We start from the raw sequence: 26486 nt of genomic DNA, 5'->3' as shown, positions 1-26486 counted from the left end.
TATATGATGCAAAGGAATGTGTCATTGCCAAAGCTGCAGTTTAAAGACAAAACCAGGAATTATTGTTATATAGAGAGTTACCACTCTTGACTTTTTTGCAGCTCCTTCTATAATTAGAGAACTTGGGAATGTGTTGTTAATGGGTAACTTGGGATCAAATGGGTTTTTATTTTCTGTTCTCCTTCTGTTCTCAGATAGTTCCAGAAGAGTGTGACGCTGAATATAATTAAAAAGAAACGCTTACAGCAGACTTATTAAAATTGTAAACTACTTGGAAAAGTCTGTGAATAAAGTAAGTATAGCCATTTCCTTTCTTTGTTTGTTAATAGAGGTAAATGAATGAAGGCATATTTTGCAAGTGCAAAAAGTAAATTTAAGAAAAAGCAAGAAAAATTAGGCCATGTATGTTCAGACATTAGAATTTGCTCCATTTTCACCATCGCTACTAGAGGTTAATCACTTCCCACCTGTCAATGAATCCCAAGTGGCTATTTTTATTGTCCATTAAATAGTTACTGATGAATGCAAGAGCTGAGTGCTTTCCTTCAATTGAAAGTGTGAGAAAACGTTTTTCTGTTGTCTTTCAGTTATATCCAGGTATTGCTATTTTGCACTCCAGATCAGTTCACTCCACAATGAACAGATCAGCCAGTCAGCTTGCTTGCTTCACTAAATCAACACTTTATGCCTGGATTGTCCTTTTCCAAATGGGAAGAGTAGCTAAGTGAAGATGAAGGATTTTATTTTTTTCCCCCAAATACTTAGGGATTAAAGCCCTGCTTTGCAGCTAAGCACACAAATACGGTCATGTTGGAGATCATCCAACCAGAAGCTAGGCTACAGAAGCCTCCCCAAGGTAAGCACCGTTCCTCTGCTTGCAGCTCTGGAAACATCCAGATCCATAGGTGGAGCAACTCAACTTCCCGGTCCCTTATCAGGATGTCTCACAAGGGCAGGCATGAGTTGGCGCACGCAGTGTGGTTTGCCAGCGCAAAGAAACTAAGGGGTGTTCCTTTAAGAAGGTGACGCAGCCAACAGCCCAGCTGAAGTGCTTCTACACCGATGCACACAGCATGATGGAGTGACTACATCAGTGACAATGGAAGAGCTATGGATGTCATCTGTCTGGACTTCTGTAAGGCCTTTGACACAATCCCCCACAACATCCTTCCCTCTGAATTGAAGAGAGATGGATTTGATGGGTGGACTGTTCGGTGGGTGAAGAATTGTCCAGTTGGTCACATCCAGAGGGTAGTGGTCAACAGCTCAATGTCCAGATGGAGATCATTGACAAGTGGTGTCCTTCAGGGGTCCATATTGGGACCAGTGCTGTTTGATATCTTCATCAATGACATAGACAGTGGGATTGAAGTTTGCAGACGACACCAAGCTGAGTGGTGCAGTTGACATGCCTGAGGGATGGCATGTCATCCAGAGGGACCTGGACAAGCTCATCAAGTGAGGTGATGTGATCCTCATGAAGCTCAACTAGGCCAAGGGCAGGGTCCTGCACCTGGGTCGGGGCAATCCCAAGCACAAATACAGGCTGGCGGGATGAAGGGATTGAGTGCAGCCCGGTCGAGAAGCACTTGGGGGTACTGGTAGATGAAAAGCTGGACATGAGTCTGCAATGTGTGCTCACAGCCCAGAAAGCCAAATGTATCCTGGGCTGCATCAGGAGAAGCGTGGCCAGCAGGTCGAGGGAGGTGATTCTGCCCCTCTACTCCGTTCTGGTGAGACCCCACCTGCAGTACTGCATTCAGCTCTGGAGCCCTAGCAGAGAAAGGGCATGGACGGACATGGACCTGCTGGAGCAAGTCCAGAGGAGGGCCACAAAGATGCTCAGAGGGCTGGAGGACCTCTCCTATAAGGACAGGCTGAGAGAGATGGGGCTGTTCGGCCTGGAGAAGAGAAGGCTTTGGGAAAACCTTATAGCAGCCTTCTAGTACTTAAAGGGGTACAAACTTTTTAGCAGGCCCTGTTGCAATAGGACAAAGGGTAAAGGTTTTAAACTAAAAGAGGGTAGATTTAGACTAGAAATAAGGAAGAAATTTTTTACGATGAGGGTGGTGAAACACTGGAACAGGTTGCCCAGAGAGGTGGTAGATGCCCCATCCCTGGAAACATTCAAGGTCAGGCTGGATGGGGCTCTGAGCAAACTGATGTAGTTGAAGATGTCCCTGCTCATTGCAGGGAGGGGTTGGACTAAATGACCTCTAAAGGTCCCTTCCAACCCAAACTATTCTATGATTCTATGAATTAGTAAAAAATCCAGAATTATGAATGAATCAAAATGTCATTCTCATCCTTAGAAATGTTTTTATTAAATATTTTAAACTTCTGCATGAGACAAATAATATTGGTGGCTTTGTGCAACACAGTGACATGTAAAGTAAAACAATTTAATGTGCAAGAGAAGTCACTATTAAATTATCCTTCATATTGGCCACACAACCAGAATGATTGGACATGGAAGAGTCACTTAAGGCATGTCAAGCGCAGTGCATTCCGAAACAGAGAGCTGCAAGCCAGTTTCAAACAAATTGGCTCCAGAACCAGGAGGAGGACAAATGATTTGGCCTGGTGCTCCAATCACTTGCAAATGTGGCTGTTTTGCTTCCAGGATCCAAGCCATTAACTCTTCACAGCGCATTGCATTGTTAGGTAAACAAATGTTTACCTGGAAACAACACGTAGTTATCCTTTTATGAAAATAAAATTAACTCTGGATTCTTTAAATAAAATATTTTTACTTTCCTCATTGACAAAACATTCTTCCACATTTTTACGCTGAATTCTTTAATTTTCCATTAACAGAAGTCTCAGATGTGGAGCTCATAAGGCCCGTCTGATCATTTTTTTTCTGACAGCAATTTCTGATGGCTTTGTAGATGGCAAAGACAGGGACGGCCAAACTAGGCACTCCAGCGAGGATTACAATAATAGCATACACCCAGTTGGGATATTCAATCTTCTGTGTTTTGGGGAAATCCTCCTGAAAGAGCAAACAATCAAGTTGCAGAAAGTCTTGAGAAACAAATACCCGGGAACGTGCACACGTTCAACAATTCAACAGATCAAAAATGTGATCAGAGCAGTAGCTCGTCATAATGGCACAATAATTTGCCAATTCCACAGCAGTTTCCAGGTTAAGGTTTTCCACTCTCAGCTGTCTTGGGCTTATTTTTACTTAAAAGTGATGGAGAGAAGACGACATGGAAAGGAAAGGAAAGGTAGCAAAGGAAAAGTAGGTAACTTACTGCTGCAATTATCATTTAAATCATACCAATACATTTGGAAGAGGAAAGAAGAAATCTGGATATTAATACTAGCTGTTATTAATTTCTTCTGTGCAGTGACGAGTAACCAGCACGGCTGCAGTGCTGCGATTTTAAACGCACACAGAAACATGTGCAATATCAAAATAGTTTCACATATTTGGTCCTTTGTTAACATAGAAAGGTTGTGACATTTCCAGCTCTTCTATAATCCCTACTGGGAAACTGACATCTGTTTCAGTCTTGCCTGACAATCGGACTAATGTTTTGGTTTTGTCCGCTTTGGAAAAGCTACTCAGGCATCACTATATACCAGTTGCAGGCATCACAGCTGAATTTAGGAGTTATTTTTCTAGGTGTTACTTTTTATTATCACTTTATGTCTTGTAGTACGTTTTTTTACCGGAAAACTGTTTCAGATGGGACAGGAATATAACTGACTATGACTCTTACATTAAAGAAGAAAACATAAAATAATCCTAAATTAGTATTTAGGTTTTATATACTTACATAGCTAGGGTCCCAAACGCTGTAGAGCAGTTCTTCGTTGACTTTCACCACAAAATAAAAGAAGAAGATCACTAACATAATGAGAGGGCTGATAACTCTCCAGGTAATCTGCCAGAAAATATTGGGCTTGTGTCCAATCATGAACTCAATATCCTTGTTAAACCTAGAAACAAAACCAGGAAGTTCAGGACACTAAAAACTGGTCAGGATCAAAGGGTGCCTGCCCATAACCAGGAAAGTTCAACCTACACCTAGCTGTGCTTCCCTTTGCTAATGTCAATGTGAAACAAGGACTGACAGCAACACCAGGAGTTAGACCTAAATAGTTCAAATTAAGGTAGACATCACTGTAACCATGTTAGAAGTTTTTAACTCACATTTCTCAAAAGGAAGTCAGGAAAATTATTTTTGGAAATGTACTTTGTTCAAGAAGTACGGGAAGCATATGCAAAATAGTTCCAGCACAGAAGTCAATGCATATGGACTTCCCTATAACATGTTGCAGTATCGTTTCAGGATTTTTTTGTAAGCATCTCAGAGCTGCACACATTAAAAGGAATGACACCATATTAAAAATGAGCAAAAGCAAATTGAAATAATTTTAAAAATTATATTCTATGCATAATGTTTGCTTAATTTGGACTTCTAACAGTCTTCTTAGGTTGAATACTGAAACAATATTTAACTTTACACATTATTAAGACCACCAAAAAACGTGTTATTTGGGTTATTCATAGAGCATGCAATGGACAATGGGGCAAAAATACTTCCACAAGAAGAAACAATCCCCGCATCGAGAGTGATACTGTCTGCATCAGTCCTCAAACAATTTATGACCTCTACATATGATGCAGCACCATCTGCACACACTTCTTAAAAAATAGTTATTTTGGAAATTTGGGGCTTCTATTTTTAGTCCTCTTGTCGGGCTTTCCTCCGTATCCTGTGGAGATAAGTCTGAGGGGATTATTCAGTTGGTCCTACAGCTATGAACCACACACAGAATTCAGTTGAGTCTCAATTACTACGTAAATTTATTTTATCTTTTCATCCCTAAGATGAACATTCTAAGATCTAGGTATCAATCTGAAAATGATATGGAGCCCCATGTCCTGACTCCAGAGCGTGTCCAGGTGTAGTTCATGTGAGTATCATGGATAACACACAGGTTCTCCTTCAAGCAGGAGGGCCATCTCTTTACCAGATGCAGATAACTCATCATCGTTATCATCTGGATAATGCCACTTCTGGGCAACTGTGAAAAGCTCTGTACTCTAAGAGGGCTACAGCGATGCATACTGGCCAGGAACATGAAAGTTTGCTGTGAAGCACTTTTCTGAAACAATCCCTACCCCTCTGTGGCCTCAGCCCATGTTTGAGTCCTAGGAATAGTTTTAATTTGACTTTGTAAAATGTTCTGAGATTTTAAAGGGAAGGAAAAGTGATCAACACAGACTTTTCTGTCCTTAATAAATTAAAATAAGCCTTCTTTCTCTAGGCTACTCCCTCTGCTCATCTGATTTACCTAAGTCTATTCATGCCTCCTCAGGTAATATACAATCCCAAGTGTGGGAAGATGGGCCACAAGGGCACTCACCCCATGGCCAGCAGCAGCACAGCTGTAGGGTCTGGCGCAGGTTAAAGAAAAACCTACGGGTGATTGAAGTCCCCGTGGTTCTTTCATATTTCTTACATGTTAATTATGAACAGAACGGTGGCAAAAATTTGATTTATTACCTCTCTAGAAAATTGATAGGATAATTGCTCACTGCTGCAACTGATAAAGTCCTGAACCTGTCAGCTAAAAAGGTGTCTCAGCAGCCTTGGATTTGCATCCTGCTGTAAAACAGTACCCGCAGCCTGCCTGGAGATCCCCGCTTTGGACGGTATCATTTGGCATTCACTTTAAACACTCCTGGGAGATACCTGTTTTAAACCGTCAGCTCAGTGCCAATGTGCTTGCACTTTGCTGCTGCGAATTAAATATTTAACGCAATTATCCCGAAGAAGGCTTATTGCAAATGTCACCATATTTAAAGTGTAAATGAGCTATAGTGGCACTTACATAACTGTTGTAAGTACGTACATTCTGATGCCTACTTTAAAAATAAATTACTTGCATTCATATCGTTATACTCCAGGGCACTTGCTAATGCTTAATATTTTCTTACAGCGTCTTAGGGATGTGTTTATTTTAGCGGATTGTTATAGAGCATTATCTATTATAAGGTATTCATAAAGTGGAAAGCTTTCATGTATAAATAAAACTCCCTATGCACTCGTAACAAAGCATTTTTTCTTTTTGTCCAGAACTATTTCAGAAACCTAAGGCATATAAGCAAGCCTAAACTACAGCTGCGTAATTTCAGTGATTTCTAGAACAGAAATTCTATGGGCCGGGATGCAGCCAGATTGCAGCTATACAACTAACCCGTTTATGCATTAGTTTCTGGTAATGTTTAACTTGTATTTCATACCTGTCTATTCCATAAATGTAGACGACTGCAAACATTTCACAAAATGCGATTATCAGCAGGGGAATGGAGCCAGCAAAACTGTCAAAGAGAGCCAGCCAGTAGTTACCAGAGTTCAGCACAAAAATAAAAGCTAGGAAGTAAGACCCCAAGCAAATGAGACCTGTGGAAAAAAAAACAACAAGCACAAAACAACAGCACATTTAGGCAAAGAAAACAAACCAAAAAAAAAAAAAAAGTGAGATATTTTCCCAGTAGCTAGAAAGCTTTATAAGTAATTTTTATTTCAGCTGCAGCCTGAGGGTAACCACTTTCTTTTTGAGTGGTACTTGGAGAAGGCTTCTGTGCTGGTAAAATGGCAAAACTCTTCTACCGTTGCGCACGTGGGAGATGCTGCGAACAAAACGGGAGAAGGCTGAGGAGAGAAAACAGGTCCTCTCCCTCCTAGTCGGTGGGACAATGTTGCACTGAGAGAAATCCTGCCCGGGTGAAGGACTCGGGTCCTCCAGCTTCCCAGTGGAGGAGATGATAATCATCATGAGCAGGCTGATGGGCAAGCCGCGAGGGGAGCAGCTGTCTGCGGGCTCAGAAAGAACCTCACAGGAGCTGCCCCCTTGGGGGACAGGAGAAAAACTTTCAGCAGGTTATCTAGGAGTCTTAGGACCAGGCCAGATCAGAAAGTAGATGGGTGGTGGGTTGATTTTTCAGCATACAAGTTATTCCCTGGGGAGGAGGGAGGTCTCTATAAAAGCACCTACCTGTAACAAGTTCCTTAGGCACTTTGGGGGGTATAATCTTAAGATCTTGTAAAGGTACAAGCACACCTTCCATATTTCCAAACATAGATGACAAACCCAAGCAGAAGAGCATGATGAAGAAGAGGATGGACCACAAAGGTGAGACAGGCATTTTGGTGATAGCTTCAGTGAAGACAATAAAGGCTAGGCCAGTTCCTTCAACTCCCTGCGGAAGATTTCGGAAGCTCCAAAACTAGGCTCATCATTAACATCGCGCGGCACTTAAAATTTACATTGGCATTCACTAGACGTGGTGTACGCTACACCATAGCACAATACCCAGGCTTTTTGTTTCCACAAAGACCTCCTAATGCAGCAATATATTTACTGTAGTTATAATACAAATTCTATTTCATGGGCACCTATTTTCGTCTGTAATTCACCACTTTTTCAACCAAAAAATGAGAGGTGCACCTATTTAATTCTTCCTGTAACTTTTTTTCACCCTGGTGTCAAGGTCCGTTCTTTCTGTGTGGTGACACACTCGTACTGAGAAACTCTTCCCCAGTCATCTTGTCCCACCACGGCTGCAACCAGGTAGTTCCAGAGAAATACCTGCTGCTATTTTGCCAGCTGCATGAGGTCAGCCTAGAACACTTGTGGATTTAGTTGCTAGTCTGACAGATCGCCAATGCTTTTCAGAGAAATTAAACAGTTTGTCTCTTCAAAAGCAAAACAGGGTAAACAAAAGTCATTCCTCAGTCCGAGCATTCCAAGCCGATTGCAATCAATCAGTGGGGATATATAAAAACCCAACAACCTCGGAAGAAAAAGCAATTAGGCAATTAAAACAATTGCTCTGCATTCCTGTCATATTTATGGTATCGATATGAGTCAGGGTATTAAACTTACATCATTCAAGAAACTTTCCAGATCACAGGATTCAAACTTCAGGGTTGCAAAAGTCATCGGATCAGTCATGTTACAGAGCTGCTGCATTTGTTCAAAGTTTTCTTGGGTGACATTACCTTCTGGCAAATCAAATGCATTCATCAGAGTAAGAATATTTCTGAAAAAGTGAAATACAAGTAATTTGAAATTATTTATTTGTAAGCATCCTCAGGATTAATCTTTGTCTTCAAGCAAGTTATTAAGAGCACGATGTCTTTTATAAAGGTACAAAGGAAGCAATGCTTCTGTTGCTTGAGATCAGATTTTGAAATTGGGAAGTCCAGCAGTTTTGTGCACGTGCAATTCTTCCTTTCTTCTTCCAAGGAGAGTCTGATACTGTCTTTCACGGCCCAGATGACAGCTAAATGGACAGGACCTGTGCAGAAGTTAGGTGACCAGCGGGTGGTGCACTGCAGGCTGGGCACCAGTTCCCGCACTGGGCAGCTTCTGGGAATGTGTAAGGTGTCTGCAGTTACGCATCACGCTCTTTTACAGCTGACGTGGAGGAACTTGGCTGGAACCCACAGGGTCTGGCAGCCCTGGTTAGAAGGAAGTCTGAATCGCTCCGGTAAAATTAGATATGTCTGATGAGACCTTAGCATTTCAGCTCTTCAGGAGGCAACCTAAATACAGAGCTAACACAGGGACCAGGGTATATGCCATATGTCAGCTCAGTAGGCATCTATTGTAAACTCTGGGGGTTTTGTTGGCTTTTTTATTATTTTTTTTCCGAGTTTCTGAACAATTTTCCAGTGGTTGCAGAGCTTCACCTAATGAATTAAAATGGGAAGAATTTAATGAATTAATGTGGGTAGTTTCCCAATGCAGTAGGCAGAGTCACTGGCAGTACCTGAGGAGCCTACACGGTGATCCAGCTGCGGCTAGGGCTCTGCAGGACTGTTGGAACTGCCTGGCCACGGGGAGCTTTCTTAAAATGGCTCATTGCAGGTGACCACCAAGGCAGAGCTGCGTAGTTCGGCCACCATGTCAGGAGGCCTTTGGGGATTTGGCATCAGCCATACTAGAAACAGCAGCAGAGCAACAGCATCCTAGTATCCCTTGTTGGTTGGTTGGTTGGTTGGTTTTGACGTGTGTAATGTAAAATCCAACTTTTCACAGAACCAGTTTTATTGAAACTTGCCTTATCCAGTTAAGTAAACGCATTCCTTCAGAACACGTTTCATATCCATTGTTGCAAATGATTGATTTTTCCTATTTACCTCTAAAACTATAGACATTTCAGCATGTTTTACTGAAATAATGAATCACGAACTGAATCTACCTTCATGTAAATAGAAATTGTTACATAAACCACAGTTTATGTGGTTTGAAAGAACTCTTTCAAAAAAACCCACATTAAAATATGGAATATCTTCTTCCTCCTTTGTTACTTTTTGGAAACATCAGGGAATAATGTAAAACATGGTTGCTTACACAACATTTATCTAGGAAATAACGTGGCTCAAATAATTATCACACCCTATGGTGTTGATACCACATGATTTAATTTTTTCGAAGTAATAAGTGGTCTGATACCACGTGGGTCAGGAGCTGCAATTGTTCAGAAATAATAAATCCATTACCGTGAGGCTAACAGAGCTGCCTCAGCCAAGCAAACACCGGTGTATTCTGGGTTTTCTTTTCAATAACTTACTTGTCAAAACAGTCATCATATCTTTCTGTGGCTCTGAACCCAATGATGGAGTATATGACTGTTGCTGCGTAGACGGATGTGAAACCATTGATCACTGAGATAATCAGGGCATCTTTCTCACAGTTATTGCTGCGATTCAAAGACAAAAACAAAAACAAAAAAAAAAAAGGATTTCAAACACATTCCCAAAATAAATACTAAAAGCCGGCAACCAAGACTAACAAAAAAGTAGTCTACAGATGCATAGAGTATGCTCTCTAGGACTATATACAGCTTTTAAAGACAGATTTAGTGAATTAAAACTTGATGCCTTAAGCAGCTTAATAGCTATGCTTTTTATGCCCCTCAAATAATCCTATTCATAAGGAATAACTGCCTGAGTTGTTTCCACGCCTGGGAACGTGGAGGAACCCTCCATGTTACCACGAAGGGTAAAAAAGTGTGTCTCCTCGTCTTCATGCCCGGCATGCACGGATGCAGAAACACATTGGCATAAGCTGTATCTCAGCTGCTGGGGTGTTCTGCTGCAAGGTGGAAGATTTGGGTTTGGATTCGGACCGTCAGAAGGGAAAAGTGACCTGAAGTTTCCATAGCACTTTGGTATGGTGAAGTGCAGTAGCCAAGAGCACTTGGGAACAGCCTTGATTGCTGGACAGAAGATGGTTCAAAACGTCCTCAAGTTTTGGAAATACAACGGAATGTTACGCTGATAGGGTTGGCCAGCCAAGCTGTTACATTGTGAAAGTTAAACTGCTTTGTAGAGACTTCTCTGCTGTGGGGACCTGCCAGTGTATCTGTGCTTAGATAAAAAAATTGCAGAGCCAGAAAGAGATTTTTATCTGAGAGAGAAGATAAAGAATCAACACTAAATTAGTTAATGGCTTTATGAGAAGGCTGTAAAGGTCTTGATATTGTATTTCTCTTGGGCTAGAGAGGACTATGGAGATTAGCTTGATGTTGTCATATTTAATTTTCTGATCATCTTCAAGCAGAAAGGAAAGAGAAGCCTACCCAGCCAAGACCTGTGACACTGTGACCTTTCCTCATTTATACCATTGCAAATAGATCTCCAGTGGGTGGAAGGCATTGCATTGAAATTCCTTGCTGTACGCTCATGTCAGTTTTTTCACTGTAAAGTGAGATTCTCAATGACAGGCTTGACAAAAATATTTCTCCTCTCCGGAGAAAGTAAGATACTCAAGCTCTTCTTGGTTATGAACAAGTGAATCCCTGATGGCACTGAAACCTCACGGTATTTCCTGGGATGTTTATACTCCCAAACCATCTCAGAGCAGAGTCACTCACACCTGGTCCAGCTGGTGCTGGACTGCGGGTGGCCCAACACCACAGTGTAACACTGTGGTATTTACATCTTTTTTTCTTGTATCTCCATGGGAATCTCATTACTTTCTGCAGTTTCCTCCTTGAGTTGTGAATGATTGAGAATTGAAGGATTGTGGCCTGGTGCCACAGCCCTGTGTGTTGGAAATGCAGGAGGACACTATTCCTTTTCTTTGGCTTTTTTGGAAAGATGCAGAACATTCTCAGCCCTGCTCCTCACGGTTGTGGGAACATTGGCTTGGACCTGAAGCAGGGCTTGTCACCTCGTGCTGAGACTCGCAGGCACCAAAAAGTTCCACAGTTACTTTTGAAAAACATCTGAAATAAAGAGTGGTGTCAGGGAATTACACCAGTGGTTGAAATGCTGGTATGATGTCGTCAAACCTGAGCCAAAACTGAAACACAAACTTCTGAATGCATGACCAAACCAGATAACCAAAACATAATTTGGAGACATTTATCAAAAATACTAGGTTGAGAGCTTGCTACACAGTTTGTCTTTCAAGAAGACAGTGCTGAAGGGATGGAAGGCACCAAGAGGCACTGGTGGTTGCTACAATATTTTGGGAGGGTGAGTGTAGAATATAGCACCATGTCATAATTTGCTGACTGGGTCATTCCCTGGGTGATGGGAGTTTGTACTCCACCTCTTCCCTGGCCCCATTGCGTATATAAAGGAAGGAACTGAATTTGAATTTCAGAACTCCTAGATATATCTTCTAATCTCTAAGCTAAAGATTTAAACCGTGGCCTGTAAATTGCTTTGAAATGTGCGTCCCATCACCCAGCTCTGCCAGTGTGGAGACAAAGGGCAACCACCATGCATTGAGCACTCCTGCAAAGGAAGCTCCTGTTCATCATCTGGTGGTGGCCAGACAGGCCCCTTCTTTCCAGCCTGCACCACCACACCTTCCCATAGGAAATGAGCCAGCACTGGAACCTAAAATCTTGGCTCGAGAGAGCTAGGATCAGTCAGAGGTGTGCCTTACACGGTTGAGGGGCTGGTGTCCTGGTCCCAAGTCGTTACCGTATAGCGACAGGGCAGAAGTGGACATGCTCCATTTGAAAGAAATATTCGTATAAAATTTGGCTTTTGCCTGGCTACTTACTGAACAGAGTTGTAACTGGAGAACGAGATGAGGCCTCCGAAGGCCAGGGAGAAAGAGTAAAACACCTGAGCACCTGCGTCCAGCCACGTCACGGGGTTAGCCAGCTCGGTAACCTGAGGCATCAGACATACAGCTTTAAGCATGTGCCACATCGCTCTTTAGACCGAATGTGAGGGATTTAAAACAATAACTAAAAAAAGAACCTTAACAATGCAGAACTTACCATTTCTGAAGAATGTTAGCAAATATACCAATACTTCTGTCAAACTTAGCTTTTTTTTTTTTTTCAAAAAGAAAACCTATCTATCTGTAGGTTTTCTATAAGTATTTTGAAAATGGATAAACAAATTACTTCCCATAGCTGTCAGCTGCCATGCCTACTTCCACAAAAGGTGTTTATTCTTTAGCATTAATAATGACTATTCAGAGGCCTTCTCATGGAAAATGAAACCCTTTTAATTTTTGTTTAAAAACTGTTGTGCAGTTAAACCATTCTCTTAGGTCTTTTGTCCATATAGCCATACTGATTAGATGGGTTCTACTCCCAACTGGACAATTCATGCTTCAAAGTTAGACTCGTCCTTTACTACAATATAGGAAAAGAGAGCAAGCCCCTTTAAGGCAACCCCATTGTATTGCTCTGTGATCATCCTTACATTTTTTATAGCAGACTTTGATGGACAGTGGAGAGAGAGAATGTGTGGATATATGTATATTTAACATCCGATGCAAAGGATTCACCTCCCAGAATCAAGACTTTAAAGGCGTCTGAGGGGGCCTACAAGAAGGATGGGGAGGGACTCTTTATCAGGGAGCGTAATGATAGGACGAGGGGTAACGGCTTCAAACGGAAGGAGGGTAGATTTATGTTAGATATCAGGAAGAAATTCCTTACTGTGAGGGTGGTGAGGCACTGGAACAGGCTGCCCAGGGAAGCTGTGGATGCCCCATCCCTGGAAGTGTTCAAGGCCAGGCTGGATGGGGCTTTGAGCAGCCTGGTCTAGTGGGAGGTGTCCCTGCCCATGGCAGGGGGGTTGGAACTAGATGGTCTTTAAGGTCCCTTCCAACCCGAACCATTCTGTGATTCTATGATTCTATAAAAGCACCAATGGAGGAGACTAATTTTCAACTGGTTGTTAATTACATGAAGTTCCACTAGGGGACAAACCACGCAGTGACTTACATTAGGGGTGAAGAGATACACAATTCCATTCGTTGATCCTTTCAGCGTCAAGCCACGGATTAGAAAAATGGTGAGCACAAGGTAGGGAAGAGTTGATGTTACGTACACAGCCTGCACAAGAAGCATGTAAATAAAACACTTAAATAAAACAGAACGCTTGAATAAAAGCAGGGAAGAAAAGAGGGGAATAAACAAGGTACTGTGATTACCAATGATGGCAAGTTTCAAGCAAGTCACAATCAACATACTACAGAAAATTATGTTCAAGCGAAACAGTATGTGCAGTACATTTGATAATAAACATTTTTACAGTTATAGTGCTCTGTTTAAGACAAATTGGGCTTGTTGAAATTCAACTCAGATCATTCAAAAGCAGCATAAGAAATAATCTACACCCCGAGACCAGGCTGATGCTGCTGATGCAAGGGTGGGCTCTTAGGGCTTTGCTCTTTTAGAGAGATAATTATCTCGCTTTTAGAGAGATAATATTAAGGAATAGCACAAACTCAAATATATCTGTACACGTATGTTTTGAAGAGAATGGCCGTAGCAAAAAGACTGAGTTCCTCAATCCTGCGTTAAAGGTTAATATTAATGTTAAGGTGGTAAGACCTAGAGGATGCTTTACCAGGACCTATAAGGACAAGGAAGACAAATTGTTCACAGAAATCTCCACATAAATCAAATCAAATCAAACCAAATCAAATCAAATTCCATTTCGTTCAGCTTCCTTCTTCAAAAAACAACTTCAGTGATGACAAACATGAAGTTTTAGACATGCTTTTACTCAAGAAACAGGCAGTTTCCGTATCAGGATTAAGTCTGTATGAATAAGGAATCACAACAGCATAATGAATATCATCTCATAAAAAACCAAAATAGAGTACCTTTCCTGTTGTTTCGATGCCTCTGATTGTGCACACGTAGAGTACACCCCACGCGCATGTTAAACATAACAAAAGCCACCACTGTATACTGCCTGAATCGTTAATGGAAGCGGAGATGTTCAATGTTTCTCTGTACCAGAAATAATCCACAGGAGAGCTCTTGGCACACTCTTCTATGTAACCTGTAATCACAAAATGGTTGTCATTCTGTATGTCTTTTTGTTTACTTGAAAAAAAGGAAGTCAAATAATAATCGCCAGTGTTCTAAACTATACCACCTAATGCCAATGGATTCGTTGCTGGCAAATTTCAGATTCTTACAGGCTGGTTTTGTCGAAAAAGGAGACATTTAAAAGGGAACTGTTTAACGAGAATTTTAATACAGATTTTTGTTGTTATTTCTATTAATTCAGCCATGTAGATAAAAATCTTTGAAGCTCACTCAGAGGCACTTCTATCTTTATAATTTTTCGCTTTTCCTACAGAAATGTGAGGTTGGAAGCCTCTTGTGCCAAAGAAAGCGTGGAGAGGATTTCTGAGCATAAATGTACGTATATTGCATGGAATATAGATATATATTTTTTTAGCAGAAGAAAAGCAGTTAGGCACACGTTTTTCAATGATTGTACACTTCCTACCTCATCTGGAAAAAAATAACCCAACCAAACCAAACCAAACCAAACAAGTTTGGCCCTTCCACACGTGCCCTGCTCTTTCTTGCCTCATGGCATGTGGGCACCCGCCCAGAGCTTCCTGCAGCCAGGCGGCTCTTCCCCTCCCACACCTCCTTCGGATCAGCAATTCTTTGTCCTTCTGTTTTGTGGGGCACCATCCAAGGTCTTGGCAGCTCAGGTCAGATTCTCAGCTCCCTGCAATGCGCTGACCTGAGCAGTATTCTGCCCTGGCCTGCCCTTATGTGAGGCTTTTAATACTTATTCTGGGAGGAGAGGAGCAAAGCTCTCTGAAGAGCTGCTCGCTGACCCACCAGAAAAATCTGCTTCGTACACTTTCATGCAGGGCTGACTACGGAAAACAAAGCTGCCATCGCCAAGCAGTCTCCAAGGAGCTATAGACTGTTGTCATATTGATATTGAGAGATACAGGTGTTTCACATGGATTACACATCTCTTTTTTTTTTTTTTTTTTTTTTTTTTTTTTTTCCTTTTCAGTATGCTAACTGAGGGCTGTTGGTGAAGAGATGGATGGAAAAACACTGTCTAAATCTGGAAAATGTTAATCCTTATGCTAGACTTGCACTTGGTGAATATTCCCTATGTGAACACATTTGTCAAAATCAGCCCTGAAGTTTCATATGAAAAGTCAAAGTTTGTCTGAAGGATTAAGAACTGATCACATTTTATATAATGTGAATTTTTACAAGATGCAAGTATTAAAATAGCAGAATGTTCCTGACAGGACTGCCATGCCTTGCTGTTGTTTTACAGAAAGAGCCTCATTTAGTCTAATTGTTAAAACAGAAAAATGTGCTGCACAACCAAATACAATATTTCATAAAAGATACCTGTTAAGTTGTCATTGAGAGGACAGCTGCTCCAAGGCAGGGGCTCTTGGAAGGAGTTGAAGAAATACCACATTACCCAGGCAATAATAGTATTATAATATAAGCCCACCAGGAAGGATACAAACATTGCCGCTATGCCTAAAAAAATAAAGTCAGAACACAATGCAAATTTCAATACTCTTGTCTTCAAGGCGTATCAAAATACATGGTATGAGCCTCAACATTTCCCTACTCTCCTCCCCACCCTAGTTCCATGGTTAATAGCCTTTACCCTTTGGATGTAGGTTTAATGACTGTGAATTCCTTACGTGAAGGTTGGACAGGTGAGTTCTACACAGATGTACAGCCTAAAACTACACTGGGACTGAAGCTGACACCCACTTAGGAGCCAACATTATGGGTGGCTGGACACTACACAATCCTATTCTCTGTCTTGCCTGGTGATATCTAGGGAGTTTGGGATGCTGGGTACATGTAAATCTCAACTGACTTGGGATTTTGCCTTAAACGAGACCCAAATTGTCTTTCCCTTCCACAATGTCACTGCAGAGGTCAGCAGATGTGTTTGGTTAATCATTGTCATATAGGATGGATAGCTGCCAGGAGGCAAAGTCTGTGAAAATATGCAGGATTGAAGCTGGCAGCTGTCCTTCTCCACTTGCTCCCAAGTAATCAACCTCTGGTGACATCTCTGGCAGACAGTTAACGCTAATCATTAGCTCTTGAGGGCTCTTAGGTTCTGAAGAATCTTGAAAAATTCCAGATGCAATGAACTAATATCTTCTGTAACTGATTTACAGATGTGGTAGATCCCAACAACAGTCCCAACTGGCTGCGTTTCTCCCCTTTCAAGCGTGCAGTGACCACAGAATCACAGAAGAGCTGTGGTGGGAAGGGACCTCAGGAGGTCATCTTGTCCAGCCCCTGGTCAAGCAGGGCCACGGGCCACCTACAGCCAGTTGCCCAGGACCATGTCCAGGCAGATTTTGAGTATCTCTAAGGACGGAGACTCCACAACCTCCCTGGGCAACCTGTGCCAGTGCTTGGTCATCCTCCCAGTGTTTCTCGATGGTGTTTTTAAAGCTATATGCATCATGCTGCTTTTACTACATTGTCAGATAGAGTGTTTGAATAGTCAGAAGTCTAATACAGATGTAAAGTACTTTCTGCAAAATACTGTCTCCATGGTTTTTAGCATGGTATCTCTCTCAGATGTAAGAAAGTAACATCATATGGAGCTGAAGTCTGATAGTCCAGCTTAGAGAAAGATTAAACTATTATTAATCCACAGAACAGTTACAGAACAAATTTTTGGCACACTTAAATGTTCATCCTAGTGGTAAAAACAGCCAATACAGAAAATATCTCTGAAGCCCGAAATTAGTGTCAAATTAGAGAAAGGTTTTAACTGTTCCTGGGAACGTGGACACCAAATTGTCATAGTGCCTTAAGGTTATTAACATGACCTATCACTGAAGAGATAGTGAGCAGGCAAAAGGAATAGATCCTGGAATCTCTTATGACACAGAGGAATAAAATCCTGAACCTTTGCTCTTAAGGTTATCAGTTCAGAGACTTTGTGCTTTCGCAGGTGGCTTTTTGTGTCCTCTTCAGACTTACCAACCCCTTTCAGGGTAGGGTGGATAGAGCTCCAGACACCCACACTGCCTTTCCTCAGCCTTTGACCAATGGCAAACTCAAGATGAAGCAGGGGGATACCCTCCAGCACTAGCAAAATCAGGAAAGGGATCATGAAGGCTCCTGAAACGGATAAGAAAAAAAAAAAAAAAAAAAGAAAAGATATTTCCCATCAGTGAAGTACTACAATAAAGCACAAATTTCGGTTCTGAGGGCTTTTGAAACAGCAAGACAGTCGTAAGCATACTTGTGGAAACGCTTCTCCAGTTTCTGAACAATGCTTTTGCCTGATTGCCCAAGCAGGGGACTTCACTACGTATGTGCTTTCAGGTAGGAATCCTTACTCTTCCCAAGTGACAAACATAAACACAAATTACACACTCCTTGTCAAGAAGCTACCTTTGGATTTCAAGTGGAGAAAGGTTGCTACTTCCCTGGAATGACTTCCTTTTTTTTTTTTTTTTTTTTTTCTGCAAAAGGTTACGGTTTTATAATCATGAATCATGCAAATAGTATGAAGTAGTTGAATGAACTAAACCAGGTGCCACGAAAGATTAGGCAGGAGCCTGCGGCTGTCTACATAAACTAACCAATAACTTCCTGGCAGCTGTGTTCAACAGCTTTCATGTTTGAATAGAAAAGATCTGAAGTCCAGGGTTCAAATCTTGTTAATTATGACAAGGCTGGTTAGTATAGGACAAGTTTTTTAAATTATTTTGTTCCTGAATAAAGTGTACCTCAGACATGGGAGATAACATATAACATCACACTGGAATACCAAAGTGCAGACTCAAATGCTTGAATATTGCTACGTAATAAAATTATGGTTATCTGTCATTACAAAAAGTCTTTAACTTCCCAGTCATAGGCAGTAAATGACCTAAGTGCATTACAACAATGCAAAACAGTATGTGAACGGTTCCAGTTTGTGTATTTGCTGACTTTTTCCTCAGGTATGCAATGAGTACCAGGTAGCAAGTGAAAGAAAATTTGAAGAATGGAAACTATAGTTTTGAATTCAAGGTAGTTGAATGTTTTCTGGAAGAGCTGAACTGCATGCTTGTCCGCTCCATGGGGTATCTTCTTGATGTCGTCTGCATCACAGTTTTAGAAATGATCATTACTGCAAAGTCTTCAATTTCTGTGTATTTCAATAAAGTCTGCCAAAAACAAGATTGTTGTATCAAGCGGCCACTATTACAATGAAATCAGCCAACTATACTTTTTGCCTTCCACTCCTATGGAATTCAAGTAACACTAGTTATTCACCTGTCTTTCATTGACATTTTTAAGATTTACTAACAAAAATCAGTAGTTTTAAATACATAAAATGCTCATAAAATATTCAAAATGCTGAGTACTTCAAAAATGCACATGCCGCACATCAGGTTGAATGACTATCAGTGATGCACTGGAAAATACATTTTTTGTTGAAATCACTTGTCAAAGGTAGCTGTATAGACACGATCTTCTCAGACTTGTGCAGAGCATGTCAATGTAGCTCATCTTGCATGCATTAAAAACTATCTATAACTGTAAAAATGGAGACTGACAAACTTAAGAGGTTTCAAAGGAAAGATAGAAGAATAATTGACTCGGGACATATTTTTATTAGTGAAAAAAATGGAAGGACTCATTATGAATTACTTGTAGAGAGTTTTGCTAAACTTCCAACTCTTCTGACTCTTCCTCTCTTTCTTCTGTACCAATCTGTCACCTTGGGAAATGGATAAAATGGGCATCATCACCAAGGAGGACAGTATCCCATTTGTTTTCTTTCCCACTTCTCACATTACAGCTACATTCCCTTTTCCAGAGACCACGTAGTCCTTGCAAGAACAAAAGCCTTGCACGAGTGGGGAGCAGCTACCTGTTAGATCTAGGACTCTCAAACTGGTACTCTCTCACCTTGGAGGAGTGAGGTGGCTATTTTGTAATGCCAGAAAGGAATAAAGGATCTTTGTCCACCCTAGATTTAAGGAAACTGAACTCCTCTAGTTGCAAATCCAAATTTGGCATTGAGGTCTTAGCTAAGATATCATTACAAATGGTATCAGTGCTACAGCAATCACTTCCTGACTCTTGTCTTTCCGAATATGTATTTTCACATCACAAATGTGTGAAAGGCATAGGGCATATTTCAGTTTTAGAGGGACTAGAATCGCTTCCAAAACAAGGTTCTTCCACTCTGTCTTCTCACCACTCCAGGGACTTCTACAAAATTACTAGCAGCAGGAGCTGCTGATGTCAGCTGTAATGGGGCAATCTTCTCCATGCCTTGTTGACTGGCTGCTGAAAAGCAACTACACCAGAAATGGTGATGTACTCTTCAGCTGCCTGTGCCCCGGAGTCATTGAGGATGATGCAAAGTCTTATCCAACTCTGGCAGAGGTTCTGGGATTCGTTGAAACTGTGTCAGACTCGGTCACTGCAAGGAACTGACTCGCTCTGTCCTTTCAGCTTCTGGCATTTCTAAAGATTTGTCCCATTTTATCTGTGTGGACACGCTTAGCTGTGCTGGAACATGCACTGGCATGCACCTAAGGGCCCCGCTTCATCTGATTGACATGCAGTGCATGCAGATTTGGCTTCAAAGAGTTTGTTCTCTACTGATGCCCCAACCTATTTCTATGAACAGCACTTCTCACAGATGTTTTATTCTTGCTTTCATAGAAGACTGAATTTTTGCAGTGCACATGATGAGTGTTCTCTCATTGTTGAGATCCTCCCCCCATCCTGATGGCTTTCTTCCTACATGGGAGGGTCAGTGGGACAACCTCCACACACAGCCTCTGGCCTTTCACAGAGACAAAGTTACTTGTCAATGCATGGAGCTGCAAGCAGCCTGAAATATGTCATGTCCTCCAACCTCATGTCAGTCTGGCACACACTTTCCCTCCTGTCACACTCTGTCAAGGAGCTCTCATGAGAGTAAAAGGACATAAGGACAAGATAACTGTTTGCTTATACCAGCAATTTTTAGTTCCGGAGCATTCTCTCTGTTTTAAGATCAAGACACCTCCTAACAGTCTGAAAGCTCACCCTACAGAGTCTGTACAGATGCTTCACCTGGATCTTTTCTTTTTACCTCACCTTTTGGATGCTGGATAGGTCTCTGGTGTACTGCAACCTCACGTCTCTCTGGTAAAGCCCTTCCTCACCAATGGCAGTAATTAAGTCCAGAAGATGGATCTGCACAGCTACCTGATCCAAATACTCCTCATTTGCACTCAGGGTAAGTCCTTATCACCCTTTGAAACTCAGCTTGCAGTCATTTTAGATGATTTCTTGAAGCTTAAGAATGGACTGGCAGTTAGTTCTGCTAAGGTGCATTGCTTAACCATCTTTACTCCTAATGGAGACACATCACGTGCTTTCATCAGCTCACACTGAGATCACTTAAGGACTTGGTTAGAAATTCTCCCCCTCGTCAAAGATCTTGTTGTGTAAGGAAATACACAGTCCTTCATAGTCCTTTCAATCTATGACCACTTGTTTCTTATCATACCTGTCAAAGGAAATATTTTTTTTGGTAGTTGCCTTATCTGTTAGAAGAAGGGAGGGGAGATCAAGCCATTTCCTATGAAGCACTAGAAGCATTTCCTTTAGAAAACATTCAATGGTAGTCTCAATTTTCACTTTCAGTAGAAAGCAGGCTGACTGATACTGTGATTTGAGCTCCATTTTTTCCGTGCTTGAGACATTCTTGCAAACCAAGATAGCGAGATTCAGCAGCAGCACTGTCCCTACGCCATAACTCTCCCTGTGGACACCACACTGCATCAAATTTGCTTGCAAGACTCTCAGAATTGAACCATCTTCTGTGGTGGACATGCCACAAGCGCTCTATGAACCTCAGGGGATTTCCTGAGGTCTTGAGGTACTTACAGAGGGACTTTTGTTAAGATGTCATAAAAAAAAGTCTTTAAGCATCACGCATCTTTGACAGAGCAGTCAGATAAAGGCACTCCATGTCCTTCCTCGCGCAGCCACAAGAAAGGGGAAAGGATGTCTTTGTGAAAGTATCTATCACGTGAAAATGGTGCCCTGCCCAACTGCGTGCTCACAGCTCCCCAGCTGCCTTGTTACCTTGGAATCACTGGGAAATAAATTTCAGGTTCTGGGATGGGCACAAATGGAGAAGTTGGGCCTCCATCCACCCCTTTCATTATCACGGACATAAAATAAATGGTGCGTTTATACACCTGCAGTGCAGAATTGATATCCCTACAAAACCAAATACAACTAAAACAATTCTATCATGAAGGGCTAGCCATGTGTAGTATGGTAGCTCAATGATTTAAAAATGCAGAGTGTGTTGTGTTAGAACTGGACAATTAAGTAACACCACCTATATTGAGCTGGAGGAACATCAGTAAATTTTCAAGAGAAATAAAATGGCAGTTCTCAATTATGTACGCCACTTTTTTCTCTTTCTTGGGTTTTTCTCCTTCCAGGCTTCAATTCTAACTTCCAACTCAGAAATCCAACTCTGTTGTATTTTCCATTTCTCTCAATTTTTCCCCAACCCATCTGAAAGAAGCTATAATGGAAAAAAAAAAAGTCACAATAACTCTTCAAAGCTGCTATAGGGGACATAAAAAAAAAAAGAAATCAATGCTTTTTAAGTTGTCACAATTTTATGAACCTAACAAATGAACCAATGATCTGAAAATAAATGCTGTATAGGTATATATAAACAACGAGTAATCTTTCCAGTCTGAAAACCTTAGAGATGAGATATTACATTCTCCTCCTATTTCAGTACTGCATTTCAGAACACATAATATTCGGTTTGAACATCTGTATAGCTATTGCTCTCTCTTTAATCTAGGAGTTTCTAATGTGAAATTAAAAAATTATTATTGCTCTCACATAATTCCTTATGAAGGGAAGACAGGGTAGACTTCAGGCAGAGATGTTCTTCTATACTATCATATTCTTAGACCTCAGCTGTAGTGAGGGTACCAGTACCCGCGAGGAACTGCCAGTGTCACTGCTGTCACCTCATTCAATGTGGCATGCACAGAGATGAAATAATTTTTCCTCACTCAGTGACAAGGTTTACTGCAGACGTGCAAGCTGTGGACTTGAAGACCTCTTTTTTTTTTTTTTTATTTCGATGGTTTAAACATTAAATATACATGCCATTTTTTATAATACTCATCAGGGCTGAAACGAAAATGTTTAACAGTTAATTAAATGACATGTTGCTCAATAAAGATTAAACAAAAGCTATGTGTAACGTCAGAGACAGCTATCAAACGAAAGGGAATTTCAATCTCATTAAGCTGGTGAAAGCACTGAGGCAAACACTGTAGCTTTTACATTGCGTGTATATTGAAATCTAGTTCACCTGTGGTAATGATGTATTTTAAGTCCTAAAAAGGACAAAATGTGCTTTACTCTACCAAATTTTACTGGGGTAAATATTCAATTTTTTTTAAAATGTAAGCTCTTTATCTATGACAACAAAAGTAAGTAAATGATGTAATCAGCAATTTCTTTCTGTACATTTGGGTATCACAATGTTAAAACGCTGTCATAGTGTTGTGTGTAGGAAGAAGCAGCCCACAAATAATTGTAGATTTACGTTCAGATATCTGAAAGTAAGCGTTATCTATACAACTCAGTGCTCCTAACTACCTTCGCTACAGTCAATTTGCAGAGAAAATAAATCCACCTTCCCTGAACTCCAAGTACTACAAGGATAAATTTTATACTTCGCTATAGTCCATTTGTTTCATGAGGGATATAAAATGTGCAAACACTGATTCACAAAGCAGGTGGACATCCAACCTTGTTTGGGAGTGTCCTTACTGAAATACTATCTACACCCCTGCTACCTGACCTCACCCGTGCAAAATGACTCCAAACGTTCATCCATGTAACTCGTATTTCAAAAAGAAAGAAGTTAAGATAGCGAAGCCAACCCTCAGAAATTAGAAACTGTTTTCACGAGGTAGCCCATGTGACCTTGATTCTGCATGCACCTTATGAGACAACCTCTAATTACGTGATCACACAGGACTTTTTCTCATCCTCTGCAGATATTTACTGTGTGGTAAATAGCTGGAGGTTTTTTTTTCCATCTCTTAATGCACGGCCATAATTCACCATCATATCCAAAGTGAGCTTTGGGATGCTATAAAATAATCATGCCAGGGACAAACTGAGGAGCAGCATAATCCCCACCTCCAGTGAAAGGGAGCAGCAGCAGGGATTCCTGCTGCTCTGCACCCAGGATTCAGCGAAGACATATCTCAAAGACATGAGGTATGAAGACATACACCACCTAGGGTAAAAGCACTGGTCAGATGAGGGGAAAATGGAGCTTCCTCAGTGCACTCATGAGTGTGGTGTATGCTTTGTATTAGTTAACTTGGAAGAAGGTTCTTCTTCCAAAACTGCATAACATTGCAGTTTTTCCCTACTCTGTCCCTGAGGGGGCCACACAAACACAAAGATGAACGAATCGTCTTGGCCACCATGTTGAGTGGCAGAGACTAAGTCAAAACTCATCCAAAATGTTTGGACAAGCTGCATTTCATATGGCTAGAACATGAGGGAAAGGAAAGACAGACAGAAAAGCAGGAAAGTATCTATGAATCAACCTTGGGAGAGAGGGCGTGTCCACTTTCTAAGACTAAGCAGAAGATCCTGAGAAGCCAACGAGTGCCATGAATTTTGGAGACATCCATCCACTTTTTCAAATGAAAATTGTCACACGTTGAAAGGGGGTTATGATTTTTTTCATGTGCCTTGTAACTTTTTTGTTGCAAGAGTTGGCTGTGCTGCAAATTACCTCCTGTTTGCACTGCAAACTCTAAACACCAGCCCACGTCAGAAAAATCTCAATGTTAAAAGCATCTCTTCTTGCAACTGAATCATCTGTTGTTAAACATCCCTGAGTTTGTACCAGCAGCTCCCCACAGAGCCCTCCTTGGTCCCTGCTCTAACTAGGAAGAGCAGTTTTTAAACATCTCACTATGTACATTTAAGGAAAATTACTTAGAAATACTGTTCCCTAAGCCAAAAGTTTTCTTTCAAGACCAAACACCACAAAGGAACAAAGACTTTTGACAGATATCCCAGAGCGAAATGCAAATAACAAGTAGATAGTGGGTGGAAAAGACTGGCAGAAAATTAAAATTTATGTTGTCATAAAATATTTAATCTCGAGATCACCTTTAAAAACAAACAGAAAACCAGTGAAACAAAATTTTAATATAGTCCTTCAGTCCTAACCTGAACCCTAAGGAGTCACAGCACATCATATGGCAAACAGCACGCATTTGGATTTTAAATGACTTAATAACACCAACCACTAAAAACGTATTCTTAACGATAGCTACTTTCATGCTGTTACTCCTATCATAAATTACACACACACACACACTGACCCTGCAGCCATTACACAGATCAGTCCAAAACCAATGAAAACCCTATTATGAAAAGATCATTTGGGATCATGATCAGAACCATACTCCTAAGTAGTTTACTAGTATTTTTAAATATACATTTTTTATATATATATATGTACGTACATAAAGTAACACTAGTTTTGGATTGAGAAATTATACTATATACATGACAGTGCAAGACTGATTTGATCAACTCTGTGTCCTGAAATAAAAACAGTCCCTTCCTTTTCTTCCGTCACTACCATGACTTCAGCGGGTGTTCATGACCTGTGAAATAACCTTCTCCATTAGACAGCCTTCTAGAGATGAACATCACTGTTCTTACAGGAACTGCCCAGTTCTAAACATATTCCATTATTTCTTTCCCAAAACAGAGATTAAACCTGGTTTATAGCCAAAGCAAGTTAAGATATATTAAAGACATACCTCCTCCGTGGCTCTGGCAGAGATAGGGAAACCGCCACACATTTCCTAAGCCCACACAAAACCCTACGCACGTCAGCATATACTGAGCCTTGTTATCCCATTTTGGTCTGGAGTCTGCCTCTTCTTTCTCAAGGACCTCAAGTTCTGCATGGGAAGGTATCCTGTCCTCTAGGCCAGGATTGGGCAGCTGTAACTTCACCATGTTTCAAATTTCCTGACTGAAAACGCTGCCCCAGAGAGGAGGTAATGGAACAGGCAGCTGGTTAGTAATCTGCACAAAAAGAGAACATCTATTTGCTGTCTCCAGCTATATATAGTGAACCTTTGGCACTAAACTTGAAAGTGCAGGCTTGTGGTAAAAAGAAGTGTCAGCAAATCATTCGATTGACCAAGTCAGCTCTGACACTTATTAATGCTTTATCTGTCAAGGCTTTATGGAACAGTCTGTTCATTTGGTAGAAAACATTGATTTCAGCTAATGTAATTCAGGAGATAATTTGGCTATAAACTGTAATCACCTATAAGGTTATGAAACACCCCTTGCCACTCCCCTGTTTAAATTCACTTAAATACATATATAGCCCTAGAAAATACAGAGTAAAGAGATTCCACTAGCTCAGACTCAATATAGAGGTTTCGTGTTTTATCAGGAAGATAAACTGCTTGTGAATCACCATCACATGAAGTTTCCCATAGTGCATGCTTATAAAATGGTATGTTTCGTGATAATTACCGCAACATGTTCTTCCTTCTCTGTAAGAGATGTTACTCTACTAAATGCTCTGACAAAAAGGATGAAGAATGAAAGGGATTATAAAATTTGACCTTTAAAATCATAAGCGTAATTTGCTTACCCTAACGCTTCTAATCAGAACAATTTCTGAACAACATAGCATCTTTCTTGTAAATGGGCTTGAAAGCAAAGGTCCCTTCACTTTCATGACCCTATGATACACTTGTCAAAAATAAAACAGACACTGGTTAACAAACATCACAGATACTATCCACATCCTCATTCTTTCAGTACAGTCATAACGTACAATCAGACTGTTCCATTTGTACCTCAGTGTTACCAAAAGGTAAGAACTTGCCACTGAAAACTATATATAAATTCTAACAAACAGTATATGTCGTAAGAACTTTGTCAGCTAAGCCATACAGGCTCATTGAATACACTGATACTGGGTGGTCAAAATAAAGAACTAGAAGGGATCTCGTAAGTCCAGCCCCTGCCAAGGAAGGCGAACACATCACAGCATCCCTTTGCAACCTTATCATGCTGCTTCAAAACTGATCATTTTTTGTAGTCCTATTTCTAAAAGGCTGGTCTAGAATTTCAGTCCTCTTATGCC

At 40.9% G+C, this 26486-nt stretch overlaps 1 protein-coding gene across 1 annotated transcript; it reads right to left on the bottom strand.

The window, feature by feature from the left end:
• Positions 1 to 2785: 2785 nt before the first annotated feature.
• LOC141738387 (sodium-dependent neutral amino acid transporter B(0)AT1) lies at positions 2786 to 25336 on the bottom strand. The gene is made up of 12 exons (XM_074573586.1): positions 25135 to 25336; positions 17267 to 17407; positions 15647 to 15784; positions 14125 to 14306; positions 13238 to 13348; positions 12055 to 12167; positions 9605 to 9733; positions 7912 to 8068; positions 7021 to 7225; positions 6266 to 6425; positions 3789 to 3951; positions 2786 to 2995 (listed from the first exon to the last, which is right to left on the bottom strand). Exons 1-12 carry the CDS (start codon positions 25334 to 25336, stop codon positions 2786 to 2788), a joined length of 1911 nt encoding a protein of 636 aa, XP_074429687.1.
• Positions 25337 to 26486: the final 1150 nt, after the last annotated feature.

Source organism: Larus michahellis, chromosome 2, assembly GCF_964199755.1.
Source record: "Larus michahellis chromosome 2, bLarMic1.1, whole genome shotgun sequence".
Taxonomy (NCBI): Eukaryota; Metazoa; Chordata; class Aves; order Charadriiformes; family Laridae; genus Larus; species Larus michahellis.
This window is presented reverse-complemented; position numbering and strand designations above follow the sequence as displayed.

Excerpts from the sequence above, each read along its gene's own strand:
- LOC141738387 (XM_074573586.1), bottom strand. The coding sequence starts at position 25,336 with ATGGTGAAGTTACAGCTGCCCAATCCTGGCCTAGAGGACAGGATACCT. Across the intron at positions 17,408-25,134 it reads CTGCCAGAGCCACGGAGGAG|GAGCCTTCATGATCCCTTTC; the intron begins GTATGTCTTTAA and ends TATCCGTTTCAG. Across the intron at positions 2,996-3,788 it reads GCGTTTGGGACCCTAGCTAT|GAGGATTTCCCCAAAACACA; the intron begins GTAAGTATATAA and ends TTGCTCTTTCAG.